The sequence below is a fragment of the Saccopteryx bilineata genome, chromosome 5 (assembly GCF_036850765.1).
Source record: "Saccopteryx bilineata isolate mSacBil1 chromosome 5, mSacBil1_pri_phased_curated, whole genome shotgun sequence".
Classification (NCBI taxonomy): domain Eukaryota; kingdom Metazoa; phylum Chordata; class Mammalia; order Chiroptera; family Emballonuridae; genus Saccopteryx; species Saccopteryx bilineata.
Genome location: NC_089494.1, coordinates 60,203,732 through 60,230,643, shown reverse-complemented (window position 1 = coordinate 60,230,643; position 26,912 = coordinate 60,203,732). Strand labels below are relative to the sequence as shown.

Here is a 26,912-nt window from a genome sequence, read left to right as displayed (position 1 = left end):
GCAGAAAATATACTTGGAGAAGGGGAGGCGGCTGCGTAGCAAATACAAAAATAGAAATAATTTGGGGGACGCTTTTGCGCCGGCTCTTTCCCCCCAATTCCGGTAGGCTCCCTTCGGCCTCCCGCGCCGGGGCGCCCCCTGGCGGCAGCTGTAGCAGTGGGCAGCGCGCAGAGGGCGCGTGTGTGCCCGGGGGGCGCGGAGGGTGCTGAGGGGACTCCGGGGCACACTCGGCGCTGTGGGCGCGGCCCCCTGGCGGCGGCGATGTAGTTATCTGGTGAGCGGCGCCTCGTCCCTCTGGTCCGGCGGGCTGACGGCGGTCTTGCTAAGCACAGCGGCCGAGTAGGGCAGGAAGCCGCTCTCAGAGCGTGGCGCCGCGGCGCTGCAGCCGAAGTCCGAGCCCCCAGCGGCCCCGGCGCCACCGCCGCCGCCGCCGCCGCCGCCTCCACCGCCCCCCCGAGAGCCCAGGGCTGCGGCGGCGGCGGCGGCGGCGGCGGCGGCAGATTGGCTGCTGTGGCAACTGAGGCACGAGCAGGGCGCGGAGCCGCCGCTGGGGGGCGCCCCGGCCGCGGCGGCCGAGGAGGCCGCAGCCGCAGCCGCTGCTGCAGCCGCGGCGGCCGAGGCCGCGCTGTTGAGACCCGCGGCGGCCGCGGGCGTCTGGTAGAGGCCCGGGTGGCGGAAGCTGCAGAGCAGCTCGGGTCGCGAGTAAGGGTGCGAGAGGGCGCGGAAAGTGTCCAGCGGGCGGATGGAGGTGGCGAAGGGCGACGAGGCGGCGGCCGCCCCGGAGGCCGCCGCGGCCGCGGCCGCCGCCGTGACGCCCACGTGCGGGTAGTAGTGCAGCGGCACGTGCGAGTGGAAGGGGTAGGGCAGGCTTCCGGTGGCGGCCGCGTGCGTCATCATGTAGGTGTAGAAGCTGGGGTCGGCCGGGTGCGGCCACGACATGGCCAGGCGCTGCCGCTTGTCCTTCATGCGCCGGTTCTGGAACCACACCTGCGGGGACAGCCATGCACGGCCCAGTTAGGAGCGCCCCGGCCCGCGCCCCCAGACCAGCCCGGCCCCGGCCTCCCCGCCCCTCCGGAGACTCGGAGCGCCCGGCCTGCGCTCAGACCAGCCCGGCTCCGGCCTCCCCGCCCCTCCGGAGACTCGGAGCGCCCGGCCTGCGCTCAGACCAGCCCGGCTCCGGCCTCCCCGCCCCTCCGGAGACTCGGAGCGCCCGGTCTGCGCTCAGACCAGCCCGGCTCCGGCCTCCCCGCCCCTCCGGAGACTCGGAGCGCCCGGCCTGCGCTTAGACCACCCGGCCTCGGCCTCCCCGACCCTCCGGAGACTCGGAGGGCCCGGCCTGCGCTCAGACCACCCGGCCTCGGCCTCCCCGCCCCTCCGGAGACTCGGAGGGCCCGGACTGCGCTCAGACCTGCCCGGCTCCGGCCTCCCCACCCTCCGGAGACTCGGGAGCGCCCGGCCTGCGCTCAGACCAGCCCGGCTCCCGGCCTCCTCCGCCCGCCCAGCCGGACGGAGCGGGCGCAGTGCAGACACACCCTCTTAACGCAAAGATTTCTACCCTGTGTCCAACTGCTACCGCTCCCTTACTTTTTTGCTGCGTTTTCTCGTCCCAACCCAGCGGTTCCTCTCCTTCCCGCCACCCACCCGCTCCCGTCTTTCAATCCCAAGATTTTCACAGGGATTCTAGTCCGCCTTTGAAGAGAGGCGACGGCGGCAGCTTTTATCATATAAAAAGGTCGCTGCGCGAGGTATCGAGTCCCCGGAGGTTCACGGGTCCGATTTTGATATTGAAGGGATGATTTTGTGGAATCATTAGCCTCGAATAAGTGGCGGGAATAACATCCTCTTAAACTAGGAAGAGGACTTTCTTACCCACCCAACCTTGTATTTAATGAAGTCATAATTTTCTAAATTAAAGAAAGCCTGAGGAAACCAAAGGGAGATCTTTACATTCCTCCCTTATCCTGAGGAGTTTCCTGCTTTTCTAGAGTGTCAGATCCTCCATGAGTATTCACCAAGTTGCCCAGCCTGCCATCTCTCTCTCCCGGACGTATAAAGTTAATCACCTAAAATATCTAAATAAGGACCGTTTCATTGCGCTGTTTCCCCAGGAGGTTGTCTTTTTCCCGTTGCGCAGGAGAAAAATGTTTGGGAAACTACTTTCTTAACCCAATCGATTTTTAGAATGCAATATCCTTTTCTCCGTGTTGTAACAATTTATATAGAAAATAAATCTCCAAGACCAAGAGCAAATGAAAAGTTCCACGTCTGGTTCGTACCAGAGGAACAAAGACCAGTCTGCTTGCCTTCGCCGGGAACGTGGAGCCATGGACAGGGGTTAGGGGGACCTGGACGAGCACGAATATTTGTGGTTTCGGCTCCGCTATACCAGGGCTTTCCCAGGCCAGCCAGGCCAGCCAACCCTTCGCATTCGGCAACTGAGAAATAAATATACCAATTTTCCTTTTTTTTTTTTTTCTTTTTTGTAACTCTTCTCCGTGGGTTTCCAGATCCCAGCTAAATCTAGCCACCCAGAAAAGAGAAACAAAAATCAACCCAGACACCCCGAGGGAGGCTAGAACAGGCACATATTTGAATGGATACCTTGATCGTGGTTTCGGGCAGGTTGAGCGCAGCGGCCAGCTCGCACCGGCGGGGCCGCGATACATAGTTCTCCCGGTAGAACTCCTTCTCCAGGCGCGCTATCTGTTCGCGGGTGAACGCTGTGCGGTAGCGCCGCACCTGATCCGCACCAGAGCTGGAGCCGCCCAGTGCCGCGCCCCCACCGCCGCCGCCGCCTCCATGCAGGCTGCCGAGGCCGGAGCCCGACGCAGACGTCGTGGTACCCGCGGCGGAACCGCTCTCCGTGTACCCTGGCAAACAAACGGCCACAGCACATGAGTCACTGTAGGGCCGAGGTCCCCGCGCTGGGGCTGTGCGCGCATGGAGGAAGCCGAGGGAGGAAGCGAGGCGCTGCCTGAATCGATGGGGTCTGTCACACCTACAAATCGCTGCCGTTAATGGAATCAATAAAGTTTGGAGAGCACTTCGTAACCAAATAATAAGAACTCAATTAGGGTGTTTTAAAAAAATAATAATTGGAATTCTCAACTCAGTGGGAATATTGGCCAAGGGAAAATGTCTACATCTAGGTGCAGTTTGTGAAGCTCTGGGTTCGCTATGGTCTGGAGACCACGGGGCAGCTTTCTGCACAGCCTCTAACCCTTCTTTGACAGTCTTTTAGTTTGGTTTAAAATGTTAAGCCGGAAGCCACTCAAACCAGAACCATTAGTGAGTGGACCTAACTTTTCAACTCTTTTTCTCCCGCTGACCCAGGTAGGTCTCCCAGAGGCGCCTGGCGAGGCTCCCTCTGACTTACTCAGAACGGCCCCTCCGCTCGGCCTTGGGAGCTCCGAGGCAGTGGAGTGCAGAGCGCTCCTCAGCGGCCGGCTAGAGGTCGGTCGGCTCTCGCCGGCTTTTAGAGCCGCGCACAGAAACATTTTCTCGGACTCGAGAGACAGGGCAAGCCGGCAGGCGGGCCTGGAGCACCAGGCCTGCGCCTTTCTGAAACTCAAGGCTGAGCTGGAAGGCACGGCTCCCCGTAGGCGCCCCCCCCCCCACTTGCGGCAGCTTGCTCGCGGAGGGCAGGAGAGGGGCACAGGCGCCAGGAAGGGCAGGCGGCGGCCCGGGAGGAACTGGGAGGATGGGAATGGAGAGCGCGGCGCAGGCAGCGCGGTTACCTTTGCCATTGTTTTCCTTGAGCGGCGCGGTGCTGAGGCCGCCGGGGGAGCGCAGCGAGGAGCAGCCCACCTCCACGTCGCTGCTCATATCCGCCTCGGCGGCCGCCTCTGAATAATGGCCCGGCTTTTTGCGGCCCTCCGCAGCAGAGGAGATTTCGGAGGAGACGGTGCTTTCGCTGCCCGGGTGCTGCAGGTTGAACAAAGTGTCTATTTCGAATTTGCCCTTGGCAGGGAGGTCTCCCAGGGCGCTGTGCAGGGGGGCGGACGGCAGGCGCGGGCTGAGGCGAGCCGGGTGCTGCGAATTTTCCAGGGCCTCGAGTACAGCGTTGCCAGCCGAGTCGGACAAATTGGAGAACCTCTTGCCGGCCGTGGGGCTGTGCAGCCCTCTCTCCATCAGAATCATCTCTTTTCTTATTCTCTCCATCATCTCAGCTTTCTAAGAAATATCACAGTGGTCCGGCTGTCCCGTCCTAATGATGGGTTGCGCCTAGGGCTAATTCTCATTCAGCCCCAGCGAGTGCCTCTAAATATTATTATCTCTTTTGGAGGGAGGCGGAAAAATTGTGGGATGCCAGAGCGAGGGAATGACTGGTCAAAATGACCCATACATCCTTCCAAGCCCAAGATGTCATTCATCAAAAAGTAACGCTCGCTCGTCATTAAGGTACGAATGACGCCGTTCGAATAATCATTTATTGTAACAGGTTTATAAGCAAATAAATACACGCTCCTGTCAGTGGGTAATGAAGGCGGCTTCGGAGCAGACAAATAGATCCAGGTAGAAGGCTTGAAGAGACAAGAAGTGAGGAGGCAGGCTCCGGTCCTTTGCCGGCTCAGAGCCGTTGCTGCTCGCCCGGGGGTTTGGCCTCGGGGATGAAATTGACAGTCTGATTAATAGAGCGCTCCGCGGCACATTTCCCCCTTCATTTAGGGGCATCATTACGCTCTCAGTTTGCTGGGTTGCCCCTTAGGTCCTAATCATGCAGCGCCTTCCTCATTTTTCCTCGGACACAGATACGTGTTAAATAATAGATAATGCTTTGATTTTTCCAGAGTAGATCGTCAGGGAAGGTGGGTTTTTTTTTTTTTTTTTTTTAACATTTACAATTGGGAGGGGGTGAGGGGGGACAAGGGGGAGGATGTAGGAAGAGTTGCGTAAGGAGAAGACCTTGCGCTCCTGTCTGGATTACTTATCTTTTGAATTTCAGAACCAAATATGTATTTTATTTAACAAATAGGATGCCGACTTCTCTCTCTCCCCCACTTCTTCGCCTCAGGTTGGCTGCTCTTCTCACATCCAGGAAAAGAAGAGAGGGGGAGAGAGAGAGAGAGAGATCCCATAGACTTTTGAAAACAGTTTAGTGCTACGTGGCTGGGGAGGTGCGCTGGGCCCGCGCCTTCAAACGGAAATCATTAGGTCTTCTCTGATTTTTTAACACCATTTGAAGAGTGAGTTCTGAACTTTAAGTCCCGGATTTTTACTTTTATAATCTCGCTGATGGATAGGCTCCTCGCCTACGCATTTTCCCTGGGGGAAACGAACTCGGCTGGACGGTTTCATAGCAGAATTCGACAGCTAACTTTAAAAACGGTCGCGATTTACAGCGCCATATGGGCCGCCCCAAATCTACCTTTTATGTTGCCAGCTTTCCCCCTCGCTACTCAAATCAAATTGAGAATAAATGGCCAGATTTCGAGGTCAAATGGGGGAAAGAAGAGAGCCTTGTTCCCGTGCGCTCCCGCGGCCCGCCCTTCCCGGTTCCCGCGCCTCTCTCCCGCCTCCCCGCCCCCACCCCAGCCCCTTACCTGTAGCCCCCGGTGCTCTCCGGGAGGACTCCGGGCGCCGACAGTCGCGGACCAGTTTCGCTGCGGCTCCTCACGGCCTGAGCTTGGCGGCTGAGCCTCTTGGCGATAACTTTGATGGTCATAATGACGCCGGTGGCAACCATTTTAATGAAGATCAATCTTTACTCAAGGCCGTTGCAAATCGACTCCCGCGCTTGCGCCCCACCCTGCCCGGACCCCGAATGCACTGTGTTGGTCCTCCTGCCAGTAACCCGCAGGCAGAGAGACCCACAGCCACGGGCGGGGACAGCGGAGGATCGGGACGGGACCACTGAGGTCGGGTTGCGAGCTTCCGAAATAGCCGAGAGCCCCTGACAGTCTGGACGCCGGGCGCGGGTCCTGCATCCCCGCCTCGGCACCAACTCATACCCCAGCCCAGACCCCCCCTCTTCTCCCTGCCGCCACACCCAGCTCATCGGGGTGTGTTAGGGGCAAATTCAGGATCTATTTGTCCATCTCTCTGTTGGCGCTTTCCTTTTAACCTTGGACCCGCTGGGGGCGCGTCAGGAATGTAAGAGGAGGCGAGGTGTGAAGTATATTTATATACATTTATATACGTAGTCAATGCCAAAAGTTTCTCTCCTTTTCCCCTCGGCGCCAACTTATTTCAACAACGTGAGCTTTGCTTAGAAAATCAATTCCACCTCCTTAAGGTAATAAACGGAGTTCTCCCCCAAGGTGAGAAATGGCAAGCTGGATAAGCGCACGGTGTCTGGGGTGGTGAAGGGGGATGCGGGACGCGGAGTGGGCTTCGGGTACCAAAAGGAGGACTTGACTCGGCGTCCACCTCTGCCCCTGCCCCAGAGGCCACCCGACTCAGACCACTACAAGCCCTTCTCGAGCCGGCTTTGCGGCCCCTCACGCATTCAGAGCTCAGCTGTGCCGCGGCCCCCACCACACCCTCCCCGTTCCACACAGTCCAGGCGCCCAGCTCCACCGCTCCTACTGGGCCGCGCCCAGCGGAGGGGTGCCACTGTCCAGGACATTGAACAGGGTACCTCCCTAGTCCCGCTTGCTTTGGGGACTGAATAGGACACCTCGGTCCGGGCTCGGATACTTGAGGGAGGTAGGGGGAGGGAATGGGGCCACGGTCTGGGCGGGGTGGGGGTGGGGGAGGCCTGGGTGGAGGCGCGACCTAGGCGGAAGTCGCGGATGCCTTTATTGCTGTCGTTTGGCGCCCCCATCTGTTTTCCTCGCGGTTTCGGCGGTAGTGAGCCGCTTTCAATCGCAGAAGTCGCTGCTGACGGCTGGGGTGGGTACAAAGACCCTTCTCTCACCCAGCCAGTGGATCTCCCGCTCCCTCCCTCCCTCTGGGACCCCTCACATCTGGTCTCAAAGTCTGCGCCAAACCGGACCTCGGTCTGTTGAAAAGGGAAAACACCGTTTCCTGGGACCACCTTCATTCATTAGGGTTTGGGAAATGCTATAGCACCTTTTCCCTAACACTAATATTTTGTATTCTAGCGCATTTATATATTACAAAAAGCACATTCGAGAACATCAGGAAGACTGCTCACAGTACAAGGCACCTATCATTTTTCACTAAACTGCCTTTAGCAGACAATGGTGCATAAGAGGCAGTGATTACATTACAATATTTAATGCCCCTTCATTTATTTAGATTCCACACCTACTACTAGTGGTGATATTGATCAACATATATTGTATATAGCTATTACTCTGAAATTACAAGTGCTTTTTACATTTATTATCTTGGCTAAACCTCACAGCAAGTCTAGGAAGCAGTTATATTATTATCCCTTTCTCAGAGATGAGAAACCTTCCACACAGACAGGTTTGGGGATTTGCTCTGATTTAAACATTTTTTAAAATATAATATCCAAGTTTTAAGGTACTTAAAAGCTTTGGGCAACATTTTTGGTTGATTTTCTCATTTTGCATATGTCTTCAAATTCAGGTTTACCTTAAAGACATTGAGACTGTGTAAGATTGTGAGAGAAGATGAACACAGTTCTGTTTATTAATGAAATCCCTAAACCTTGCACTTCTCCCAGAAAGTGGACGCTGAGACGGAGAATGGGATTATCAAATGTCCCTCTTTTTTTTTTTTGACACTGCTTTTCTTTTTTTTTTTTCATTTTTTTTCTTTTTTTCTTTTTTTTCTGAAGCTGGAAACAGGGAGAGACAGTCAGACAGACTCCCGCATGCGCCCGACCGGGATCCACCCGGCATGCCCACCAGGGGCGACGCTCTGCCCACCAGGGGGCGATGCTCTGCCCATCCTGGGCGTCGCCATGTTGCGACCAGAACCACTCTAGCACCTGGGGCAGAGGCCACAGAGCCATCCCCAGCGCCCGGGCCATCTTTGCTCCAATGGAGCCTTGGCTGCGGGAGGGGAAGAGAGAGACAGAGAGAAAAGCGCGGCGGAGGGGTGGAGAAGCAAATGGGCGCCTCTCCTGTGTGCCCTGGCCGGGAATCGAACCCGGGTCCTCCGCACGCTAGGCCGACGCTCTACCGCTGAGCCAACCGGCCAGGGCTGACACTGCTTTTGAGCGATCAAGACCCCCTACTCACTGCCATGGTACAGTATTTAGTAAAACAAGACAATAATCCACACCATTTCCGGGTAGTTTGTTGGAATTTTGAAGATGCATTAAGGGTGAAGATATGCAAACGACTTTCCCCAAATGGGCTGAAAAGCAATTTCTGCTCAAAAAAAGGAATCACATTAAAGAGACCTAATTTGGGGAGACGGGGCAGGTCTTCAGACTAAATAGTTGTTTCTTGAGGAGATGGGTTCTCCACTTCTTGGTCGACTGAAGATAAAAATTTGCCCATGCTACCAGAGAGGAGGGAAGGGTACTTCGTCCACTGGAACCTGGCTCTCCTCTTCTGAGTGGAAGGCTCCCAGACCATGGGCCAACATCTCGAGGGCCTGCTTTTGGACGTAAGCGCGCTCCAAGACTGGGTCCGCTGGATGTGGTGGTCAGCGAGAGGGCTGGAGCCTGGGCTACGGATCCCGTGCACGCTTTCTTTAGGCTAAGTGAAGGCCCCGCGGCTTGAGGCTCGGGTTTATAAGGGAAGTCTCTGGTTTGGGGACTCCGGGCTGGACTCCTTACTGTCAGCTTACTCCTGGCAACATTACTGGCAGGCCAGCCTGGAGCTCTCTGTCTCTCCCAGATCTCTATGGCTGCTTCGATTTCTTCTCCCCCTTCCCTCTTCCCTCTTCCCCCTACAGTCCGGCACCTCACCAGGGTGGAGGGATATTTTCTCCATGAACTCTGAGGCTACTCAAACAGGCTGCCCGCCTGAAGCTTGTGCGCCCTGAGACGCGACAGGAAAACTTGCAGGGACATCTAGCGCCAGGCCTAGAGAACTGCACGCCACCCATCCGGGAAGCTAAGCCTGACTACTCGCCCCTTCTCCTTCCTCCCTGCGCCCTTCCACCTCCGCCCCTTGGTGATTGGGCATTTCCTTAACCTTCCTCCTTTTACTCTGCAGGTGACCACACCTGGATTCCCCGCAAAGACAGCGTGCTCTGAGGAATGAGGAGGGAAGAGAGAGGAAGATTCCCTTTCACTCCAAAAGGCCGATAGAGTTAGCACTTTCTGGTCTTCAGTAAAAAATTATATTGTTAGACAAGTGTTTCTCGAGGACAATCCCACAGCTTGAGGTGTAAACAAAACAGAAAATTGTTTTCGGTCCTAGCTTTTGTTTTTGAGAAGAGCAACAAGTAACCCTCCGGCATCCCCTCCGCAGGGAGATGAACGTTTCTCTGAAAGGGAAAACTTTCCAAGTGCTTCATTCTCGCCAGGAATGGAGGAGTTCTCTCCATCCCAAACAAGGGCCAGCTGCCTGGTGGAAAGCAAACTTGGTTTCACCAAATAACGCTTCGGGTTTGATGAGAGTTTTCTTTCTTGCAAATAATTTACACTTAATAAAGTTCAATTCCGTTGTTACATTCAAGCAGAATACATTTCAGACCTAAAAAGTTCTCAACTAAGGATTCCACTGTCTGGCTTTTGCTAGAGACCACTTTCTTCACCCTAGGTTTGTTTTTGTTTTATATATAATATACCCTTAGATATTTCCAGCCCGAGTGAACTGGGTATTGTCTGCAGAGGGAAGATTAGTTCCAAAGTTGTCAGGGCACAGACCTGGTTAAGAACACTGTCCAGCCAGATCCACTGGACTTAAGACTTTACTTTGGAATTAAGACTTTCTACACTGAATTTTTGGCATTTTACAATTAATTAGGAGGATGTCCTGGATAACACTTTCAAAGGAGTCTCAAGACCCTACTCTGATAAGACTTGGTTATTATTGTCCCGGACCCAATGGTCACCGATTATGTGGTTAATTGAGTTCACTGCTCTTGGCAAGCAGAGGAACGTGTGTTCTTCAATAAATCTAAATCACAGCCTGGATCTACCCATTCCCCACCCCATGATCAGGACATGACTTAAAAGATCATCTACGAGGAGAAAAAGAAAATATGACTTTCAGAACATAACTGATTCCCAAAAAAAGCATGCTTGTGGAGGGAAAGGAGGAAGGGGAGTGAGTGGTGAGAGAGGAGGGCAGAACTGATCTGAGTTCCTCACCCTGGCAGAGTGGGACTGTGGACAGTAAAGGGCTATCCTGAGTTTCTCACCAAAATCAGAAAAAGTGGCAAAACTGGTTTCACTGAATAACACATCAGTGTTTGGAGACATTTATGGCTTCAAAGATTTTCATTTAACAAAGATTATTTATGTTGTTAAAGCTCCAACCTAATACATCCACAAACATACACAGTCTGTGCTTCTGATCAGTTTAAGAAAATTATTCCTATTAAGTTTAAACCTGAAGTCAGCTTGGACACAGGGTATACAAACTAAGTAAAATGTTTCTAAAAATTCAGCCTCAAAATTTCTTCCCTAACACCCCCACTTGTAAACTATGTGTCTTATTAGTTCATAAAAAGAGCAGCCCCGACTTGGCCTGGTACTCAACCACAGCACTATAATCCAAGCAGTGGATGACCTGGACTGCGGGGTTAGGGGCCCTCAGAAAGTCCAGTCAGAGCCTCTTTTCTAAGGGGAATTCTCTCCCCTAAGACTACAGGCTATAGTGAAAGCAGGTTCAGTAGCAGGATAGCAAGAGGCAATGTTCCTTATTGTTCAAAGTCTCACTGGTCTCTGAGCACTCCCGAGGTTAGGCAGAGAAACCTCAAGTCCTCTTGAGAGTCCCATAGGGGAACTGGAGGCAGGACCATCATTGAGAAGCATCTTTAAACCAGGGCATGAATTCAGACTTTCCTCCCAGTCCTGCAGAACTTAATTTGCTGCACAGATAATCAAGCCAATAAATAGTAAAAGACTGTCTGAAAACAGCAAAACTTGACAAGTTCTTTCCCATCTTAATTTCACTTTCTTCATTTTTTTTAAAGCATATAATCAGTTTTAAAAGTATTTATCAGATAGAAAATTGCACAGATGACTCAGGGCACAAAATCACAGGAATATTTAGTTTTAAGAGACTGAAAGTTTGTTGGTTCCAATTGTTTTAGAAATATTTCGACAAATTTGTTTTTTGAAGTCACAGAAAAAAAAATGTCCAAGTATCTCTATGTTTTCTCCTTCTGAGAAAAAAAAAGGAGACAAAAGAAAAGTAAGAGCATTCCAGAGTAGCTTCCCATGATTGGTTTGGTACCAAAAGTGTTGGGTAAAGAGAATCTAGCCACACTCTTCAAAAAGTCAGTAACTCTCTCCTAGCACTGGCTCCTTTATTTCTCTTTCTTTCTTCTTTCTTTCTTTTTTTCTTTCTTTCTTTCTTTCTTTCTTTCTTTCTTTCTTTCTTTCTTTCTTTCTTTCTTCTTTCTTTCTACCAGTGCAGCTTCCATTGCTAGTTTTTGCCTTCTCTCAAGTAGCCAAAATTGTCTTCATCAGCAAATTCCTATTACCTACAATTTTCTGCAAAGGCTTAGGCTCATCTTGTCTCAAATTTGATCATGAACATATTTAAGACTTCAAAAAGATCAAATTCTCCCGCTTTTCCTTTCCAGCGCCCCTCTCATAACTTTCCCCTTTATTTGAGTCTTTTATGGTTACTGGGTTCTGCGTGTCAACACTCCAAACACCAGCAGCCCACCCTGCAATGCCAGGCCGGGCCCAAGAGGGCTCTTTTACTCTGCTCCAGTAGAAGGCCCAGTCTCTTTTATTCTGCCCCATCCAGATTCTGTCTTGGACCCATGAACAACGGGGCTAGGTGAGAAACTGGCTTTACCAATCCTAGGCTCCAGGGAGTGATTTTCTTGCAGATGGGCTGGCCTGGGAAGTTGCTACTACAGATTCAAATGGGCTCACTCTGAGGGTTCCTACCCCCACCCAAGAACCCTCGGCCATTCGGACGTCGTTCCTAAAGTGGAAAGTTAAATTCACCAAAGTTCTCGCCACAGTTTTGTATTAATGGCTGAGATGGAGGTTGGTGAACTGGGATTCAGCGGCTTAGAAATGACACAAAGGGACGGAGAGGGGTCAGGACTGTGATCCCTGACATCCTCGCGGGGCTGTGGGCAGCCCACTCAGACCTCGGAGCTGCTCCTATCACGAGCCCCAACTTTGCTTGGAAAAAAAGTTTGCCACTCTTAGGGCTCTGCAGTTGGCAACTTAGAAAAGAAAGTGAAACAACGGCCCCTGGGAAAGTGAAGTTTTCAATTAATCGGTGTGAGTGACGGGTGGGGGTGGGTGGTGACTGCAAAATGCAGAAGACGAGTCGGCTTCGGGAGAGGTGAATAACTTTTGTGCGGGTGGGGTGGCGAGTGGCTTTCTCCTGAAACCCTAAGCTGACTCTTTCTAAGCGCCAGGGGAGGCTGCGACAGGCCTGGGAAGCTCAGCTCGGGAGAGGACTCCCGACTGACCCGAGTGTAGGGGCGAATAGCGTGGACCAGACAGCGGACTCTTCTCGCTGGGGGTAGATCGTCCGGTTTCCGTGCCGAGTCTTTTCGTCCGCTTGACTTATTTGTAAGTCTCTGCGCCTGGCCCACAGGGCGCTTTGCGAGCATATTCCAGGCGGACAATGGTATATAAGCAGGGTCTGCTCCAATTGGTCTTAATTCGGAGCATCCCCCGGGATAACATGCGTGAAATGCCTTTGCCCCCGTAGCAAGGTCGGGAAAATTAGCTCCCTCAGGTTTGGGGTCTAGGTCAGCTAATCCAAGTGCTTAAGCAACACGATAAAAAAAAAAAAATCAATCTGTTTGCACACCATTCTGACCATTTCTGTCGTTGGCCTTCGTTTAGTTGTGCAGCTCAAGGAGCCTAGAAGAGGTGGCAAAAGCGGCCTCGGTAGAGACCAGGCGCAGGCCGCAGCGCCCGCCTCAGTCGCAAACAGGGCCTGGGATGGTTGGTCGCTCAGTCAGCCCGTTGGGGTGGCTGCGGCGCAAACGCCAGGGTCCCGGGCAGGGCGGGAAGGGGAGGTGGGCTGCTCAGGGGCTGGGGAGGGGTGGGGGCCGGGGTGGGTGGGTGGGTGGGTCCAGCGGGGCCGGGGCCGGGAGCCCGGCTCTCCCGCGCCCCCACCCCCACGTGGCCCCGCGCAGCCAATGGTGCGGCCCCGAGCAGGAGCCCTCGAGGAGGGAGGCGGCCCCCCGACCGGCCCAGGCCCCCTCCCAACCTGAACTTCGTTTTTATAAACGTCCCGCAATGAGCTAACCTGTTGGAGGGCGGGCGGGCTGGCGGGAGGCGGGAGGCTTGCAGAGGGAGAGAGGGAGTGGGGAAGAGGGCGGGAGCGCGAGAACGAGAGAGAAAGGAGAGGAGGGAGGAGGCGCGCCGCGCCATGGTGTCCTGCGCCGGGCCGGGGCCAGGGCCGGGGCCGGGCCAGGCCGGGCCATGAGCCGCGCCGGGAGCTGGGACATGGACGGGTTGCGAGCGGACGGCGGGGCCGCCGGGGCGGCCCCGGCCTCCTCTTCCTCCACCTCCTCGGTGGCGGCGGCGGCGCCCGGCCAGTGTCGCGGCTTCCTCTCGGCGCCAGTGTTCGCAGGGACACACTCCGGGCGCGCGGCGGCGGCGGCGGCTGCGGCGGCCGCGGCGGCCGCGGCGGCCTCGGGTTTCGCCTACCCTGGGACCTCTGAGCGGGCGGGCTCCGCCTCGTCGTCGTCATCCTCGGCTGTGGTCTCAGGGCGCCCGGAGGCTCCCTCCGCCAAAGAGTGCCCTGCGCCCGGGGCGGCCGCTGCAGCGCCCCCGGGCGCCCCGGCTCTGGGCTACGGCTACCACTTCGGCAACGGCTACTACAGCTGCCGCATGTCGCACGGCGTGGGCTTACAGCAAAATGCTCTCAAGTCGTCGCCGCACTCCTCGCTGGGAGGCTTCCCGGTGGAGAAGTATATGGACGTGTCGGGCCTGGCAAGCAGCAGCGTACCGGCCAACGAGGTGCCCGCGCGAGCCAAGGAGGTGTCCTTCTACCAGGGTTACACCAGCCCCTACCAGCATGTGCCTGGCTACATCGACATGGTCTCTACCTTCGGCTCCGGGGAACCTCGGCACGAGGCGTACATCTCCATGGAGGGCTACCAGTCCTGGACGCTCGCCAATGGGTGGAACAGCCAGGTGTACTGCACCAAGGACCAGCCACAGGGTTCCCACTTCTGGAAATCATCCTTTCCAGGTAGGGAGGTGGTGGGGCGGAGGACTGGGAAGGACAGGAAAGAGGGAAAGAAGGAAGAAAAGGAAAGGACTTGCAGTGTATGCCCCTCCTTGGGAGTGGGCGCCTGTCTTCCTTTCCCAACCAGGGTTAACTCACTGGGAACAGTTCGGCCAGTTAGTGTGAAATCTGTAAATTCCTCCCTTGATTTAAACTTCCTCTTTCACGCCCCTTTTCTTTTTGTGTACGGGCACAGGCCTGTTTTTCTTCTAAAGTTGAAGGTCTCTGTGTGCTCTTTACTCAGTCAGGTCTTGGTCTCTCCTCCCCAAAGAGGTCTCAAGAGTCAGGCCCTACTTTTCAAGGACAAGAATGCCCCAGAGTAACCGCTAAAGTTAACCAGTTTTAAATACAAGAAATCAACGCTTGAACAAACAGCTTGCATTTTTTAAATGTCTGTATATGGTTTGTATGTGCGAACCAGTATTTGCAGAAATTGTCCTTATGAGCGTCCCCTATAACCACGCCATAAAATCGCAGGCTTGTTAAGGTGCCGGTTTGAGAAACCATGATGATCCATCAAATAGGCCTTCACTTTGAAGTGTAAATAATCTTTCCTTGATCACATGTAAATAATAATAAAATATAAACAATTTGGCTTTCTTCAGCCCCTGTAGCCGCTCCATAAATATGCACACACATTCCCAGCTGGGTGCTCCAGATATTCTGGTCTAATATTTCCCATGCCGTTTTTTATACCAGGGGATGTGGCTCTAAATCAGCCAGACATGTGTGTCTACCGTCGGGGGAGGAAGAAGAGGGTGCCCTACACCAAACTGCAGCTCAAAGAACTGGAGAACGAGTATGCCATTAACAAGTTCATTAACAAGGACAAGAGGCGGCGGATCTCGGCTGCCACGAACCTATCCGAAAGACAAGTGACCATTTGGTTTCAAAACAGAAGAGTGAAAGACAAGAAAATCGTCTCCAAGCTGAAAGATACTGTCTCCTGATGTGGGCCGGATTGGCCACAGAGCGTTTAAATGCTTCCTGTTGTCTCCAAAAGACCTTTGGAAAGACTTGAATATGTATTTAATTCCCCCCACCCCCTGCCAGTAATGGCAAATTTTGTGAATTGTTTTTCTCTCTTCCCCTTATCTGGCTCTAAACTTTTTGCTACCCAACCTGACTGTGTAGTTCTGTTTCTTACTTGTTTATTATTGATTTTGTTCTTTTCTAGGTTTATTTTCTATGGTGTTTTTAATGTTCTGTTTCTCCCTCCAGGCCAGTATAAAGGACTTAAAGTATTTTTGTATACCCCCCCCCCCAATGAATTTCAGAAGTGCCATTCTGATTTTAGGGTTTTATTTTTTAAAATCACTTTACATGCCTGTTTCCAGCACTGATTATCTTCATAATCCATTAGGGCAGAACTATTTGCAGTCATTCATGTCCTGTAATTAAGTAATTGAATCATTCGCTCTCAGCAGTTGCCCCAAAGCAAGTGAAAACAGCTCTGGGCAGGCAGTGCTCAAGGGTCACTGGGAATGTCTAAAAACAGGAGGCTGGAGGTACTGTGATGGCTTTAAAAGCAGCTACCTTATTAAATAGGGTTTGTATTGATATTGGAATGAAGACAATCTTTTCATCTTTGGTCTTTCACTTGCTGTTGTAGTTGTGTGTGTTTAATACACCTTTTAGATTCATGCTTTTATAATCTTTAATTTGAAAATAATGGGTCCTCATGGATACCTTTACTACCCCAGCTCTAGGTGCAAATATTTAAATGGCTGCAATTGTCAGAGGTACCCGTGGATGGTATAAATAAATGCACCTCCCTCCTTGGTCTATGGAACTAGAATTGAGGCCATCTCCTCCATCCATGGGTGGGAACTTTTATCCAGAACCCACTGAGGAACTCCAACTGTCTGAACAAATGCATTGGGCCTCTCTCAGAGCTGTAAAACATGTAACAAATGCAAAAATTGTGGAGCTCTAAGGTCCAAGAAGAAAAAGAAGAAAAGATGTTTCTGAAAGTGATAACTACTTTTAAAGTGCTGCATATTTATACGACTGAGAGATTATTTTTGTAGATGAAATGTCTGTGAGCTGGGATATGTGAGCAGTGCTTCAGGCATTTAAAAATCACTTTTTACTCCTAGGGAGATGCAAATAAACAGAACTCTCTCATTTCCTCTGAGTCTTTATACATTTGTTTTATTTTCCAAGTTTGTGTTGCATCTAGAAACTGTTCTTATTTATTATTAAATCTTGTTATCTGAAACATGGTTGATCCCTATAAATTAAGAAAAAACGCAATTTCTGGTCTCTGGAACCTCCAGACTCTCCACTTCTGCCACCCTCCCCACTCTTCTTGTGGCTTTAACATCAACAGTGATGTCTTCAAGAGGATATAACTTGTGGTGTCTAAAATAATATTTTTTACCAGATCACCTCAAAGACGTGAATAAAATTTCAGTTCTCTTTCAATATCATCATTTTATTCAAACAGTTTTATTTTTAAATCAACACGTATGTGCCTGGGTACAGAAAATCATGCTCACTTGGAGGGTTTCCTCCTAGCAAGGCTGTTATAAATATCTACTCTAGGAAGATCTTGAAATTAGGCATATCCATATTTGGCAATTGAAAAAGAAACATTTCAGCTTATGCCTTATCGCCTTCTCCCAGCAGCCTGCACACAGCAATTGAAGACTGAAACCATAATTATACACCCGAAAACTCTAGGTGCAATTTTTAGGCACTACAAACTTTCTTTTTGCTTCTCAGGGAAAAATGGCCGGTTAGGAATAGGGTGCCTCTTCATTGTTAGCACCGAGGCACAATTTAGTGGTTGCTAACTTTTTGGTATGTAAGCTCAATAAAGATGTTTAAAACCTTACACAATATGTAAACTGTTCTGGCGGGCGGGCGGGCTTCTTTACGGATCTGCCAGAGAAAGCACAGAGTTCCCAGGTTCGAAGCTACTTTCGTTTTCTCTGGCCCGGCTTGATTTCTTCCATATCTTGCAACTGATGGCGGGGCGGCCAACTTTGTTTTAGTAATGAGTGAGAGACGGTAACATACACGCTGAGAGAGAGAAACAGAGGGAGGAGGAGAAGTGGCGATCGCTCAAAAGAACCCCTGAAAATGGGGCCACACTGTCCCAGACCTTCCACTTTGGGAAGAATTGCTAACTTTATCTGTTTTTCTCACAAGACATGTATTCACCCGAAACGGGCCTGTTATCCCTTCTTCTCCAACGTTATTTCGCCCCCTTCTTTCTTGCAACTTCCAGACTACAGGACTGCACTCGATTTCCCGGGTTCATTTCTCAGGTTTCCTGTAAGTGGATGAGGGCAATTGCCTTGAGGTTTTCCTTTCATCTGTAGTTTGCCCGTCAGTTTCCTTCGGCCTAAGAGAAACGAGAGGTTTGCTGAAGATTAAAACTGCGCTCAAACGCGCTCCCGGTGGAATTTGAATTGATGGCTAAATCAATAACAGATGAAAACTTTGTTATTTATTTATACGAATTCCTTTTATATTCTGAATTGAGGAGGGAGGAAAGGAACCGGTCGGTGGGCTAAGCGCTGGAAGGGAGGCCCACGGGCAGCCGCGCTGTGCTGGGAGCTTCGGGGAGAGGCCTTTCCTTCGGGTGGAGACTGAGAGGCCGCAAGGAGAGCGCCTCCGAAACACAGCAGGTTTCGAGCGCCGCTGGTGGAGAATCAAGGCCCGAGCGTCTGCGTGTGATTCAAGAGGCGAGGGAGGCTTTGGAACGGGGACACACCGCCAGACAAAGGGGCAGCTGCGATGCTTCCCCGTGCCTGGCAGCCTGCCGAGTCCCTCTGGCTTCGCTGTCCCGGCCAGCCTTGCCGCCACGATCTCCGGCTTCCCGAGACGCTCGGACACGCCTGGCAGCGGGCCGTGACCGCACCGGCTAGCGACCCCAGGCCAGCTGCGCCGCCCTTCACTGTTGATCTTGACCGTGCGGCTGCGCCTCGCCAGGCGTGGAGCTCGCTCGCCATCTCCTGGGCAGTTCGCGTCATTGGCAGAGCGGGCCGTTTAGCTCCGTGGCCAAATTTGCTTTCCCATTCTCTAGTCTACTAGACAAGCCTCCTGCCTCCTCCCCCGTCGCCGCACTTCCTCCCCAGCTGCCAGCTCCCAGCTTCACGCATACAACTTTGCTTGCTGGACCTCGGAAATCATAAACTCAGGAGATGAGGTGGGGCGGCTGGGCACCATTCTGAGCCAAGGAGAAATGAAGGAAGTCTAGTTGTTCTAGTCTTTTCTTTTTCTCTCTTACTTAGTTACTTTCTATCTTTAGTCCCGAGAGGCGAGCCGCAGCTGTGTGACCGCCTAAGGGTTCGGAATAGACTTGTAAACACCGGAGAATTTCTGTATACTGAGACGGGAGGAGAGGAGATGGCAGGGCCCCCTGGAGCTGGGGTTTTCGGGCCTGGCGTGGCGGTAGCTCTTCAAAAGCAGAGTTTCCAAAAATGAGAGACTGGGTCCCCTAAGCCCCTAGGAATTGAGGTTGCAGTTTGTGTCTATCCCACTCGCCCCCATCAATAAAGGATGGGAAGCGGAGTGCGTCTCGCTGTCTGAGCTAAGGAAACTGACACAGCCTTGGGGAGCCCCCGCCCTGCCCACCCCCACCCTCCACCCCCGCCCTGGAGCGGGAGGAAGAGGACGATTGCGTTCCCCAGAGCCGCCCAATTGGTCGCCATAACTCACACAATAAAGTCGCAGCGCGGTGGTCAGCCTTGCCCTCCGGCGGCGCCTGTGTGGTCTCAGTGCCGGAGCTGGCAGTCTAACCAATTCCAGCTTGGCTCGGGGACCGTGAGGCGGGCTGCAGGCTGGGGCGGGCTCCAGTCACGGGGTCGTTGGGGCTCTTGAGACCAGAGGCAGAAGAGGAGGACTCCTAGCCCTCTGGCCAGACTAGAACGCGGGCCTGCTGCGGGGGGCTGCCACATTGCTCCTGGCAACCGAGCGCTGCCCCGCCCACCTCGGTGTTCTCCAGACCTCGGAATGCGCCAGCCTCCCGCGCTCCTGGAGGCGCTGAGCAGAGGAGTACTGCTAGCCCTCTTCCTCTGGGTGCCTCGCTGTTCCTGATCTGTGGCTCTGGCTCTTCTCTCCTTCCACACCAGGTCCGGGGAGCTCAACCTGCTCTGCTCGCCTCAGAGTGGATACCACCTTGGACTTCTGTTTTGCAGGATGTAGTCGCCAAAGTGACTCCCGGAGATAAAAGGTATATATAGCCTTTGGCCAAACGAGCTGCTCGGTCCCGGCCTCCCCAGGAGCAGGGGGCTTGGTATGAAGAAGCACCCAGGAGTATTGTGAATCTTCTCTCCTGGGCGCCAGACTTGGGAGGGTTTGTGATGCACTTCTCAATCAGCAAATCCCTGGGGCTGTGCCTGCAGCCTGGGACCCAGGGCTCAGGCAGCACTTGGGTATTTCCTGCCAGATCACCGGTAAAGAGTCCTCTCCAGAGAGAAGGGACGAGGAGGGATGGGGAAGGAGTAGCATTGCTCAGGCCTAGGTATGGAGCTGGTTGCTCCACAGAACTACGGAGTCTTCGGACAAGCCGAGAGTCTCACGGTACTGGAAAAGGCCTCAGCTGCAACTTAAAACTGGTAGAAGCAAGCCTGGCCCAGGTAAGCGGCAGAGAACTGGAGTGCAAAGCCAATCAAGACCGAGAAGGGTCCCAAGGGACACTCGGGCAAAGGCGCCCTGTGCCTGATGCCCGGATTCCTGACGCTGAGCCTGGAATCTCGCAGAGGCTTCTCTTTCGCTCAATGCGCCTTGGCTCTTCCTGGCAGCTTTGTCCTTCGCCATCGAATATTGAGGGTGTTATCATAATACCCTGAAGGGGGGGAAAACGGGTCGGGGGATGTAGGCGGTGCTGAAATGACCGGCTTTGAAGAACCTGCAGGCAAAGTTTCGTCCAATCGTCTGAGCCTGTCCTCTTATTCCTGGTTGTAACTAAATACTGCTGCAAGCGCAGCCGAAGCCCTTTGTTGGAGATGTGTGAGCGCAGTCTCTACAGAGCGGGCTATGTGGGCTCGCTTCTGAATCTGCAGTCGCCCGACTCCTTCTACTTCTCCAACCTGCGGCCGAATGGAGGCCAGCTGGCCGCGCTTCCCTCCATCTCCTACCCGCGCAGCGCGCTGCCCTGGGCCACGACGCCCGCCTCCTGCGCCCCAGCGCAGCCTGCCGGTGCCACCGCCTTCGGCAGCTTCTCTCAGCCTTACCTGGCTGGCTCCGGGCCTCTTGGCCTGCAGCCCCTGGGCGCCAAGGACCGACCCGAAGAGCAAGCCAAGTTTTACGCGCCCGACCCGGCCGCTGGGCCTGAGGAGCGAGGCCGTGCGCGGCCGCCCTTTGCCCCCGAGTCTAGCCTGGCTTCCGCGGCCCCTGGTCTCAAATCAACCAAGTACGACTACGCGGGCGTGGGCCGTGCCGCGCCAGGCTCTGCGGCCCTGCTTGAGGGGACCCCCTGCGCCGCCGGCTTCAAGGACGACGCCAAGGGCCCGCTCAACTTGAACATGACAGTGCAGGCAGCGGGCGTCGCCTCTTGCCTGCGACCTTCGCTGCCCGACGGTAAACGGTGGCCATGCTCCCCGGGCCAGACTGGGCCGGAATGGGAGGCGGGGTGCCGGGGAGAGAGCCTCGGGGAAGGGAGCCTCCGGGGGCGGGCCGGCGACAGGGCGCGGGCTGGGCTGACTCGGGTCGGGGCTGTGTTGCAGGCCTGCCGTGGGGGGCGGCCCCGGGGAGGGCCCGCAAGAAGCGGAAACCCTACACCAAGCAGCAGATCGCGGAGCTGGAGAACGAATTCCTCCTCAACGAGTTCATCAACCGGCAGAAGCGCAAGGAATTGTCCAACAGGCTGAACCTCAGCGACCAGCAGGTCAAAATCTGGTTCCAGAACCGTCGTATGAAGAAGAAGCGCGTGGTGTTGCGTGAGCAGGCGCTGGCGCTCTATTAGTCCTGGGCCCGGTGGCGGCCAGGCCTGCGTTGTTGAGCCGAAGCCTGGCGTGGAGGAGGACCTGGGCCTGGGGCCTTTCCTCTGCTCGGTCCCCTGGTCCCAGTACTCTCCAGTTCCGTCTGCAGCCCTAAAAGCCAAACGGACGTTTGGGGGCCTGGCCAGTTCTGCGTCTAGGCTGTCTCCTGTCCTGGAGGGGCTGGGAAGCAGCAGCGCAACCTTGGCCTTGAGTTTCCTCAGGGGTGGCCTGTGGTCACCTGTCTTCGCTTTTGGCTGAGGCATTTACACCTGAGCTCACTCCAGCTCCCTTTAGCTTGGATTTTTGCTTTCACTTAGGTATTTTCCCTTTCCCCCTTCTCTCCAATTCTTTCTGCATTTAGCAAGCACCTAGCTAGAACTCAGAGTGGACTTGAATTTAGGAAGACCTCCTGGGCAGAGTGGGAAGGACTGGAGCACAGTTGTGTCTATTTACAGCCAAAGCCTCTTGTAGTAAAGCCAGAATCTTGATTTCGGAAAAGGAAAACGGTGCCACCACCACCCTCTCCTGTCTGCCCTGGCTGGTCAGGGAGGACAAAAGCTGCGCTAGACCTTCAGCCTTCGGGAGGAAAGGGGTGGGATTGTGGCCGCACCAACTCAGAGACACCTCAGCGTTAAGGCTAGACTGGCTCTTCCAACTGGGTGGGATGGACTGGATGCTTCCTTCCCATGAACGAGACAAGGGAAGCTGGGGCTCTGTGGCAAACCGCCCTGCCCAGTCAAGATCAGTAAAATTCCCTACTTCTCTCACCTCACACATACCTAGGCCAGAGCACTGAGCTCTGTAACTGGATCCCCAGAGCTTAGCGCTGATGAGGAGCTGCTAGTCTGCTTTGAGGCTGGGCTGCATTAGAAGAGGGGAAAATGTCCAGGGGCAGAAGAAAGGAGTGAGACAGTGGGAGGCGGAGGTCCTGTATTCCAACTATAAATATGGCTTTCCTGTCGAGGTGGGTAAAGGTGTCCGGCATGTCTTTCTTGAATTACAGAAATGGGCCATTGCAGGTAGAAGTGGAAGCTCCTTCACCAGTCAGGGGGTGGGCAGGGAAGGAGGCCCTTCAGATCCTCAGCCTCTCGTACCTGTTCTTGACCAAACAGAGAGGAGCAGATGTGTTCCCCTCCCATCTCCACCACCCACTGACTCTACCAGGGACTCAACCACTGTGCCCATTCCGAGGCACCTCTGTCTGGCCTTTGTGAAGTGTGCGAGGCCAGGGGCCCTGCTAGTCTTGCTTTGTGGAGGTGAGGTTTCAGAATGCCCAATGGAGTTGTTGTAGGTGTGCTGGAGCATCCTGCCTTAACCCAGTGAACCTGAGGGACTCCCTAAACTCCAACCATCCTGCTGCTTTCTCTGTCCTTCAGAGAAGTAGCCCCCACCTCCAACTCCTGGCAAGATGCACAACAGCCAAAGAATTGAAGATTCCTTCCCAAAGTTCAATGATTTAGTTCAGGAGGACCAGGCCCTAGATCTAGAGTGAGCACCTCACAAAGAGCCCCTGAGCCTCAGCCCAACTGACCTTAGCTGATGTTTAGACTAATTGCATTTTCTCTGCTAATAGTTGTCATGCATGTTTTGTTTTGTTTTGATTTTGTCAAAGACAATAGCTTGTATATATCAGACATATAGAAATGTTTGAGTGGAAATAAATAACCAGGTCCCAGCCAAGCTGTCAAGGGACTGATATTGATTTTTCAAAAACATTTTGGATTCCCTCGTAATGTTTTTCAGGCCACGAAATTCGTTGTTTTTTTTTTCTTTTCTGGTTGCACATTACTGTAGGTATTGATTTGAATGTTCATTAAATAAGAAAATGTCTTCCAAGTCAGTCAGGAAATGGTGTATAAACAAAATGTGGCCTATGAACAAAATGCGTGTGAAATATCCAAAGAGGGGGATTCATGGACAGATTTGAGTGTGTCTCACACACTAAGCAAACCCTCAACTTCTTGCAAGCAGGGGCTTCTGCATTTTGCCTAAATTCACAAGCTTGAAAGCTTGCTGTTGTCAGGGGGGCCGCCAAGATATGAGGTTCCTCAAATTTCAATACAAACATCTCTCTCTGCCATGTTTTGCTCAGGCTTCTCTGGAAAAGGCTATGCTCTGTGGAAAAGCTCCACACTGGCACCTCTGCCTGCAGCCCAGCAAGCTCCCTTAGGGAGTGTGGCCTCTGCACCTCCAGGCCTTCAGGCTGGGAAAGCCAGCGCCTGCTCAGTGCTCACCGTCCTCTTGCAGACCCCAGCTCCAGCTAGCTCAGAGACAGAGAATTGCTAGCTTTTAGCAACTGGGATAGTTAACAAAAACACTGAATCTCTGATAAGGAGTTTTCAATGGTTCCAACGCCCTTTCCCTCGAGCGAATTTGATGCGTATTTTAAAAATATTTTTTAAACAGTTCCTTTTAAAAATACAACGGGGGTGGGGGGGAGGAGGAAGCAAAAGGCTGGGGTGACCCTATTTTTAGAAATGTTTCTCCATCTTGTGGGGCTCAAGGAGGCAGTGGTACTAGGAGCTGGGTCTCTAAACATGCAAACAAAGGCGGAGGCCATACTCAGACCTCAGGTTTGGAGGGCTGAGTAAAGGACCGAGAAACCGGACTTAAACCCAGGCCTTGAGACAATATGTGAAGACCGGTTCTTTCTGATATATACCATTAAATCATCGTGCTCTTTCTCCTTATCCTGGGATGTGGGGTGGGAGGAGATATTCATGGAGACCACTCCCTAAAGAGATTGAAATTATTCTAAGTGTCTTTCGCTTATGGTTTCGGCAATGTTCTTCAAATCTTCCCCTTTTACTGATCCGCACAAAAATCAAAGGCGGCGGTGTCCTCTCTCCCTTCCTAGCCGAAGTTCCAGCAGGGATTTGAAACTACGACGAAATTCGTAAGAAACAAGCGGCGAGAGAAAGGATGCTGAAATCTGAGTGCTCAACATTCCCTCTCACAAAGACAAATGCGTTCTCCGAAATGCTGCAGTCCAGGCAGGCCTCTTGACCGAGAAAAAGGTTTTTAAACGAGAAAAAAACTGCTTCGTCTGGCACTCAATCGGCTTGGAGCTCAGAGGGCCGACTGGGGACGCTCTTAAGGCCTGGGGGCTCTCCCCAAGGGGCGCGGGCTGGGGAGGCTTCCGGGAAGCCGGGTGGGGGTGGGGGTGTGGAGGAGAAATCCAGAACCGCTGTAAATATTCAGTGTGTGTGCGTGGGGGGGTGCCCCTCACCCCGCCTCCCCCAGCTGCACCCACCCACCTTGGTGGGGGGGGCGCGGCTCCTGTCCGATCTTCCTTGGACAAAGATGATCTCCCCACATTGTTTTGTTCTTCAGTACTTGACTTAGGAAGCCCATTCCTAAGGCTCTGCATTTAGGGACTGGCTATGGGTGTTCTCCCCGCGTTTCTCCTCTTCTTTCGTTTCCTTGAAGAGCATAAATAATTAAAGTTTGGCAGGGAGGAAGAGCTTTCTTGCAGAACTGTAGTGGCAATAAATGAAATGACTCAGAAACCCTTCCCCAGTCAGCTTTTACGAGAGCTGCCAGACAGTGTCTGCTCACGTTCTCCAGATACCAGGGGCACCCTGACAAAGTTAAGGTCAAGTTAGTGTCTTATCTTGGGTGGCTCAAAATGACCGCATCGAGCCTGGGCGCTGCGCGGAACGCTGCCGCTCTCGGAGCCGCTGGCGGTGCCGGGAGGGTCCGGCAGGCTCCCTGCGCTTCGAGGGGGGCCGCGCAGGCCAGGACGAGGCCACCGCGCCGGGGGCTTCACGGTAGGTTCTCGGGAGGGACGCGCGGGTTGGGAGGTTGCGTTTTTCCTTGGGCTTGGGGTGAAAATCGAGGAGGGAGCTGGAGCCACAAGGCTAAGCGGGCTGGGCCCAGAACGAAAGCACAGGCTTGGGTGTGGGGGTCGGGCCGTGCACGCGCGCAGAGGGGGCCCCCGGGCCCCGCTCCCCGAGACACTGTCGCGCTGCTGCCGCCGGTGCACCCGCCCCCGCCAGAGCCCGGTTCCAGCCGGAGCCGCCAGCGCCATGTCGTTGAACTTGAATGGTTCGTCCTCCTCCCCATCTCCCTCCTAAGCGGTCAGCAATCTCTCCTTTGGGGTCAGCGAGATGGCTGCCCCACCCTGTGCAGAGAGAAGGTCCGAGAATTTTGTGTACCCCCAGATACATAAAGGCCCGGCCGGGGGCCCTCCGCTGTTGCCCCGGGTCCAGAGCCGCCGCAGGGCCCGTGTGCAGGGTCCCGGGAGCCATTTTAGGAGAGAGACCCGGGGCGTCGACCAGGAGCTGGAAAGGCCGAGTTCGGGACAGGGATGGAGATGGGGATCAGATAACTGCTGGCGGTCTGGCTGGAGAGCAGGGGGCGAGCTGGAGTCTGGGCCTGGGTGTCAGCGCGAGGAGGGTGCCCGCAGGATGGGCGTCCTGAGGGTGGGGGAGATTCCTCGCCCTCCAGTCCCCACGACCAGTTTACGCCGCATTCAGAGGGAAGCAGAGGTAAGAGGGGGCGGAGAACGCAAAGTGGGAGGGAAAAGGGAAGGGAGGATTAAAAGAGGAAGGGGGGAACGTCGGCCAGAAAACAGATATGAGCTCCGACCACCCGCCTTTTCTCTGCCTTCGGCATTTTGGGGTAGACCTCACCCTCGCGGGCACTGCGGTGGCCGGGGGCCAGGGAGAGAACCAGACTCCCAGCCTGCGCCGCCTGCCCTGGGCGGAGGGCTGAGGCCCACGACCCAGTGCTTCCGATTGCTGGGACAGAGGGATCCTGGGGAGAGGGGCAACTTCCTACCCTGGATTCTGAGATTTGGTATTTCAGGGGCTTCTTTCTGAGAGTCTGATTTACCTTTGGAAAGCGCTGGCTCGTCGGGAGGCGGGAGCCCAGGCCTCGCCTGGACCCTTAGGCTAGGAAAGAGGGAAGAAGCGGCCACGAGGAGAGTGAGGCCTCGGGGCAAGTGGAAGGGGGCTTCTCAACGCTCAGTGGCACAGAAGGGCTGAGCAAGGAGGCCGGAGCTGCTGAGATACCATCCAAGCTGAGGGAGATGGGGAAAGGGAGGGGCAGTGGCCGTGTGGGCCCAGGGCACTGGAGGAGACTCGGGAGACATGGCGGACGCCTAGGCCTTGGCGGGGCTCCGATGCAAGGAAGGTTGGATATGAAGCAAGCTGGTCCCTGTCCAGGCCAGGAAACAGAGAGGGCGAGGAGGGCAGAGGCACGGATGGTTTGTCTCTGGTTCAGGAAGAGCCAAAGGCTGGACACCCTGAGAAAAGGACTCCAGACCCTTTGTTCATCAGACCCCTCCAGCTTCCAGAGGGGGGGCAGGGTAGCTCCGATAGCTGAGCTTCCCTCTGGCTTTGGGACTGGGAGAGAAAACGGCAGAGAGGCGGCAGGGGCTAGACAGAGGCTTTGACACACAGTTAGGAGAAAGGTGAAGAGAGTATCAGGAGGCAGAGAAAAGGAGACAAGATAAGAGGAAGGAAAGAGGAAACAAGAGAAGGAAGTGAGACAATTAGAACAGGGGAGAAAGAAGTGAGAAGACTGTAGAGAAAAAGGAAGAAGAAAGAAATAGGGACAGAGGGAGGACAGAAGGACTGGGCCAAGTGGGCACTGAGGCCCTAGCCCGGGTGAGCTCCTGATAGGGTTTTGGAGTGGCCTTTTCGAGGCTGGCACTCGCGCTCCCGTGGTCAGGAGTGGAGAGAACCAAGTTACTCTTTGGTGAAAGCTCCTGGCAGAGAAATACGTAAATCAGGGCTCCTTGCGCCCCAAG

The 26,912-nt window shown here is 54.0% G+C and overlaps 3 protein-coding genes across 3 annotated transcripts; 2 read left to right on the top strand and 1 right to left on the bottom strand.

Annotated features, from left to right (window-relative positions):
• Positions 1–267: 267 nt before the first annotated feature.
• EVX2 (even-skipped homeobox 2) lies at positions 268–4,164 on the bottom strand. Its single transcript, XM_066278733.1, has 3 exons — positions 3,738–4,164; positions 2,602–2,870; positions 268–987 (listed from the first exon to the last, which is right to left on the bottom strand). Exons 1-3 carry the CDS (start codon positions 4,162–4,164, stop codon positions 268–270), a joined length of 1,416 nt encoding a protein of 471 aa, XP_066134830.1.
• Positions 4,165–13,411: 9,247 nt separating this feature from the next.
• Positions 13,412–15,172, top strand: HOXD13 (homeobox D13). The gene is made up of 2 exons (XM_066232537.1): positions 13,412–14,186; positions 14,922–15,172. Exons 1-2 carry the CDS (start codon positions 13,412–13,414, stop codon positions 15,170–15,172), a joined length of 1,026 nt encoding a protein of 341 aa, XP_066088634.1.
• A 5,010-nt stretch (positions 15,173–20,182) lies between these two features.
• HOXD12 (homeobox D12) lies at positions 20,183–21,141 on the top strand. The gene is made up of 2 exons (XM_066233449.1): positions 20,183–20,756; positions 20,903–21,141. The coding sequence occupies exons 1-2, from the start codon at positions 20,183–20,185 to the stop codon at positions 21,139–21,141; spliced, it is 813 nt and encodes a 270-aa protein (XP_066089546.1).
• Positions 21,142–26,912: the final 5,771 nt, after the last annotated feature.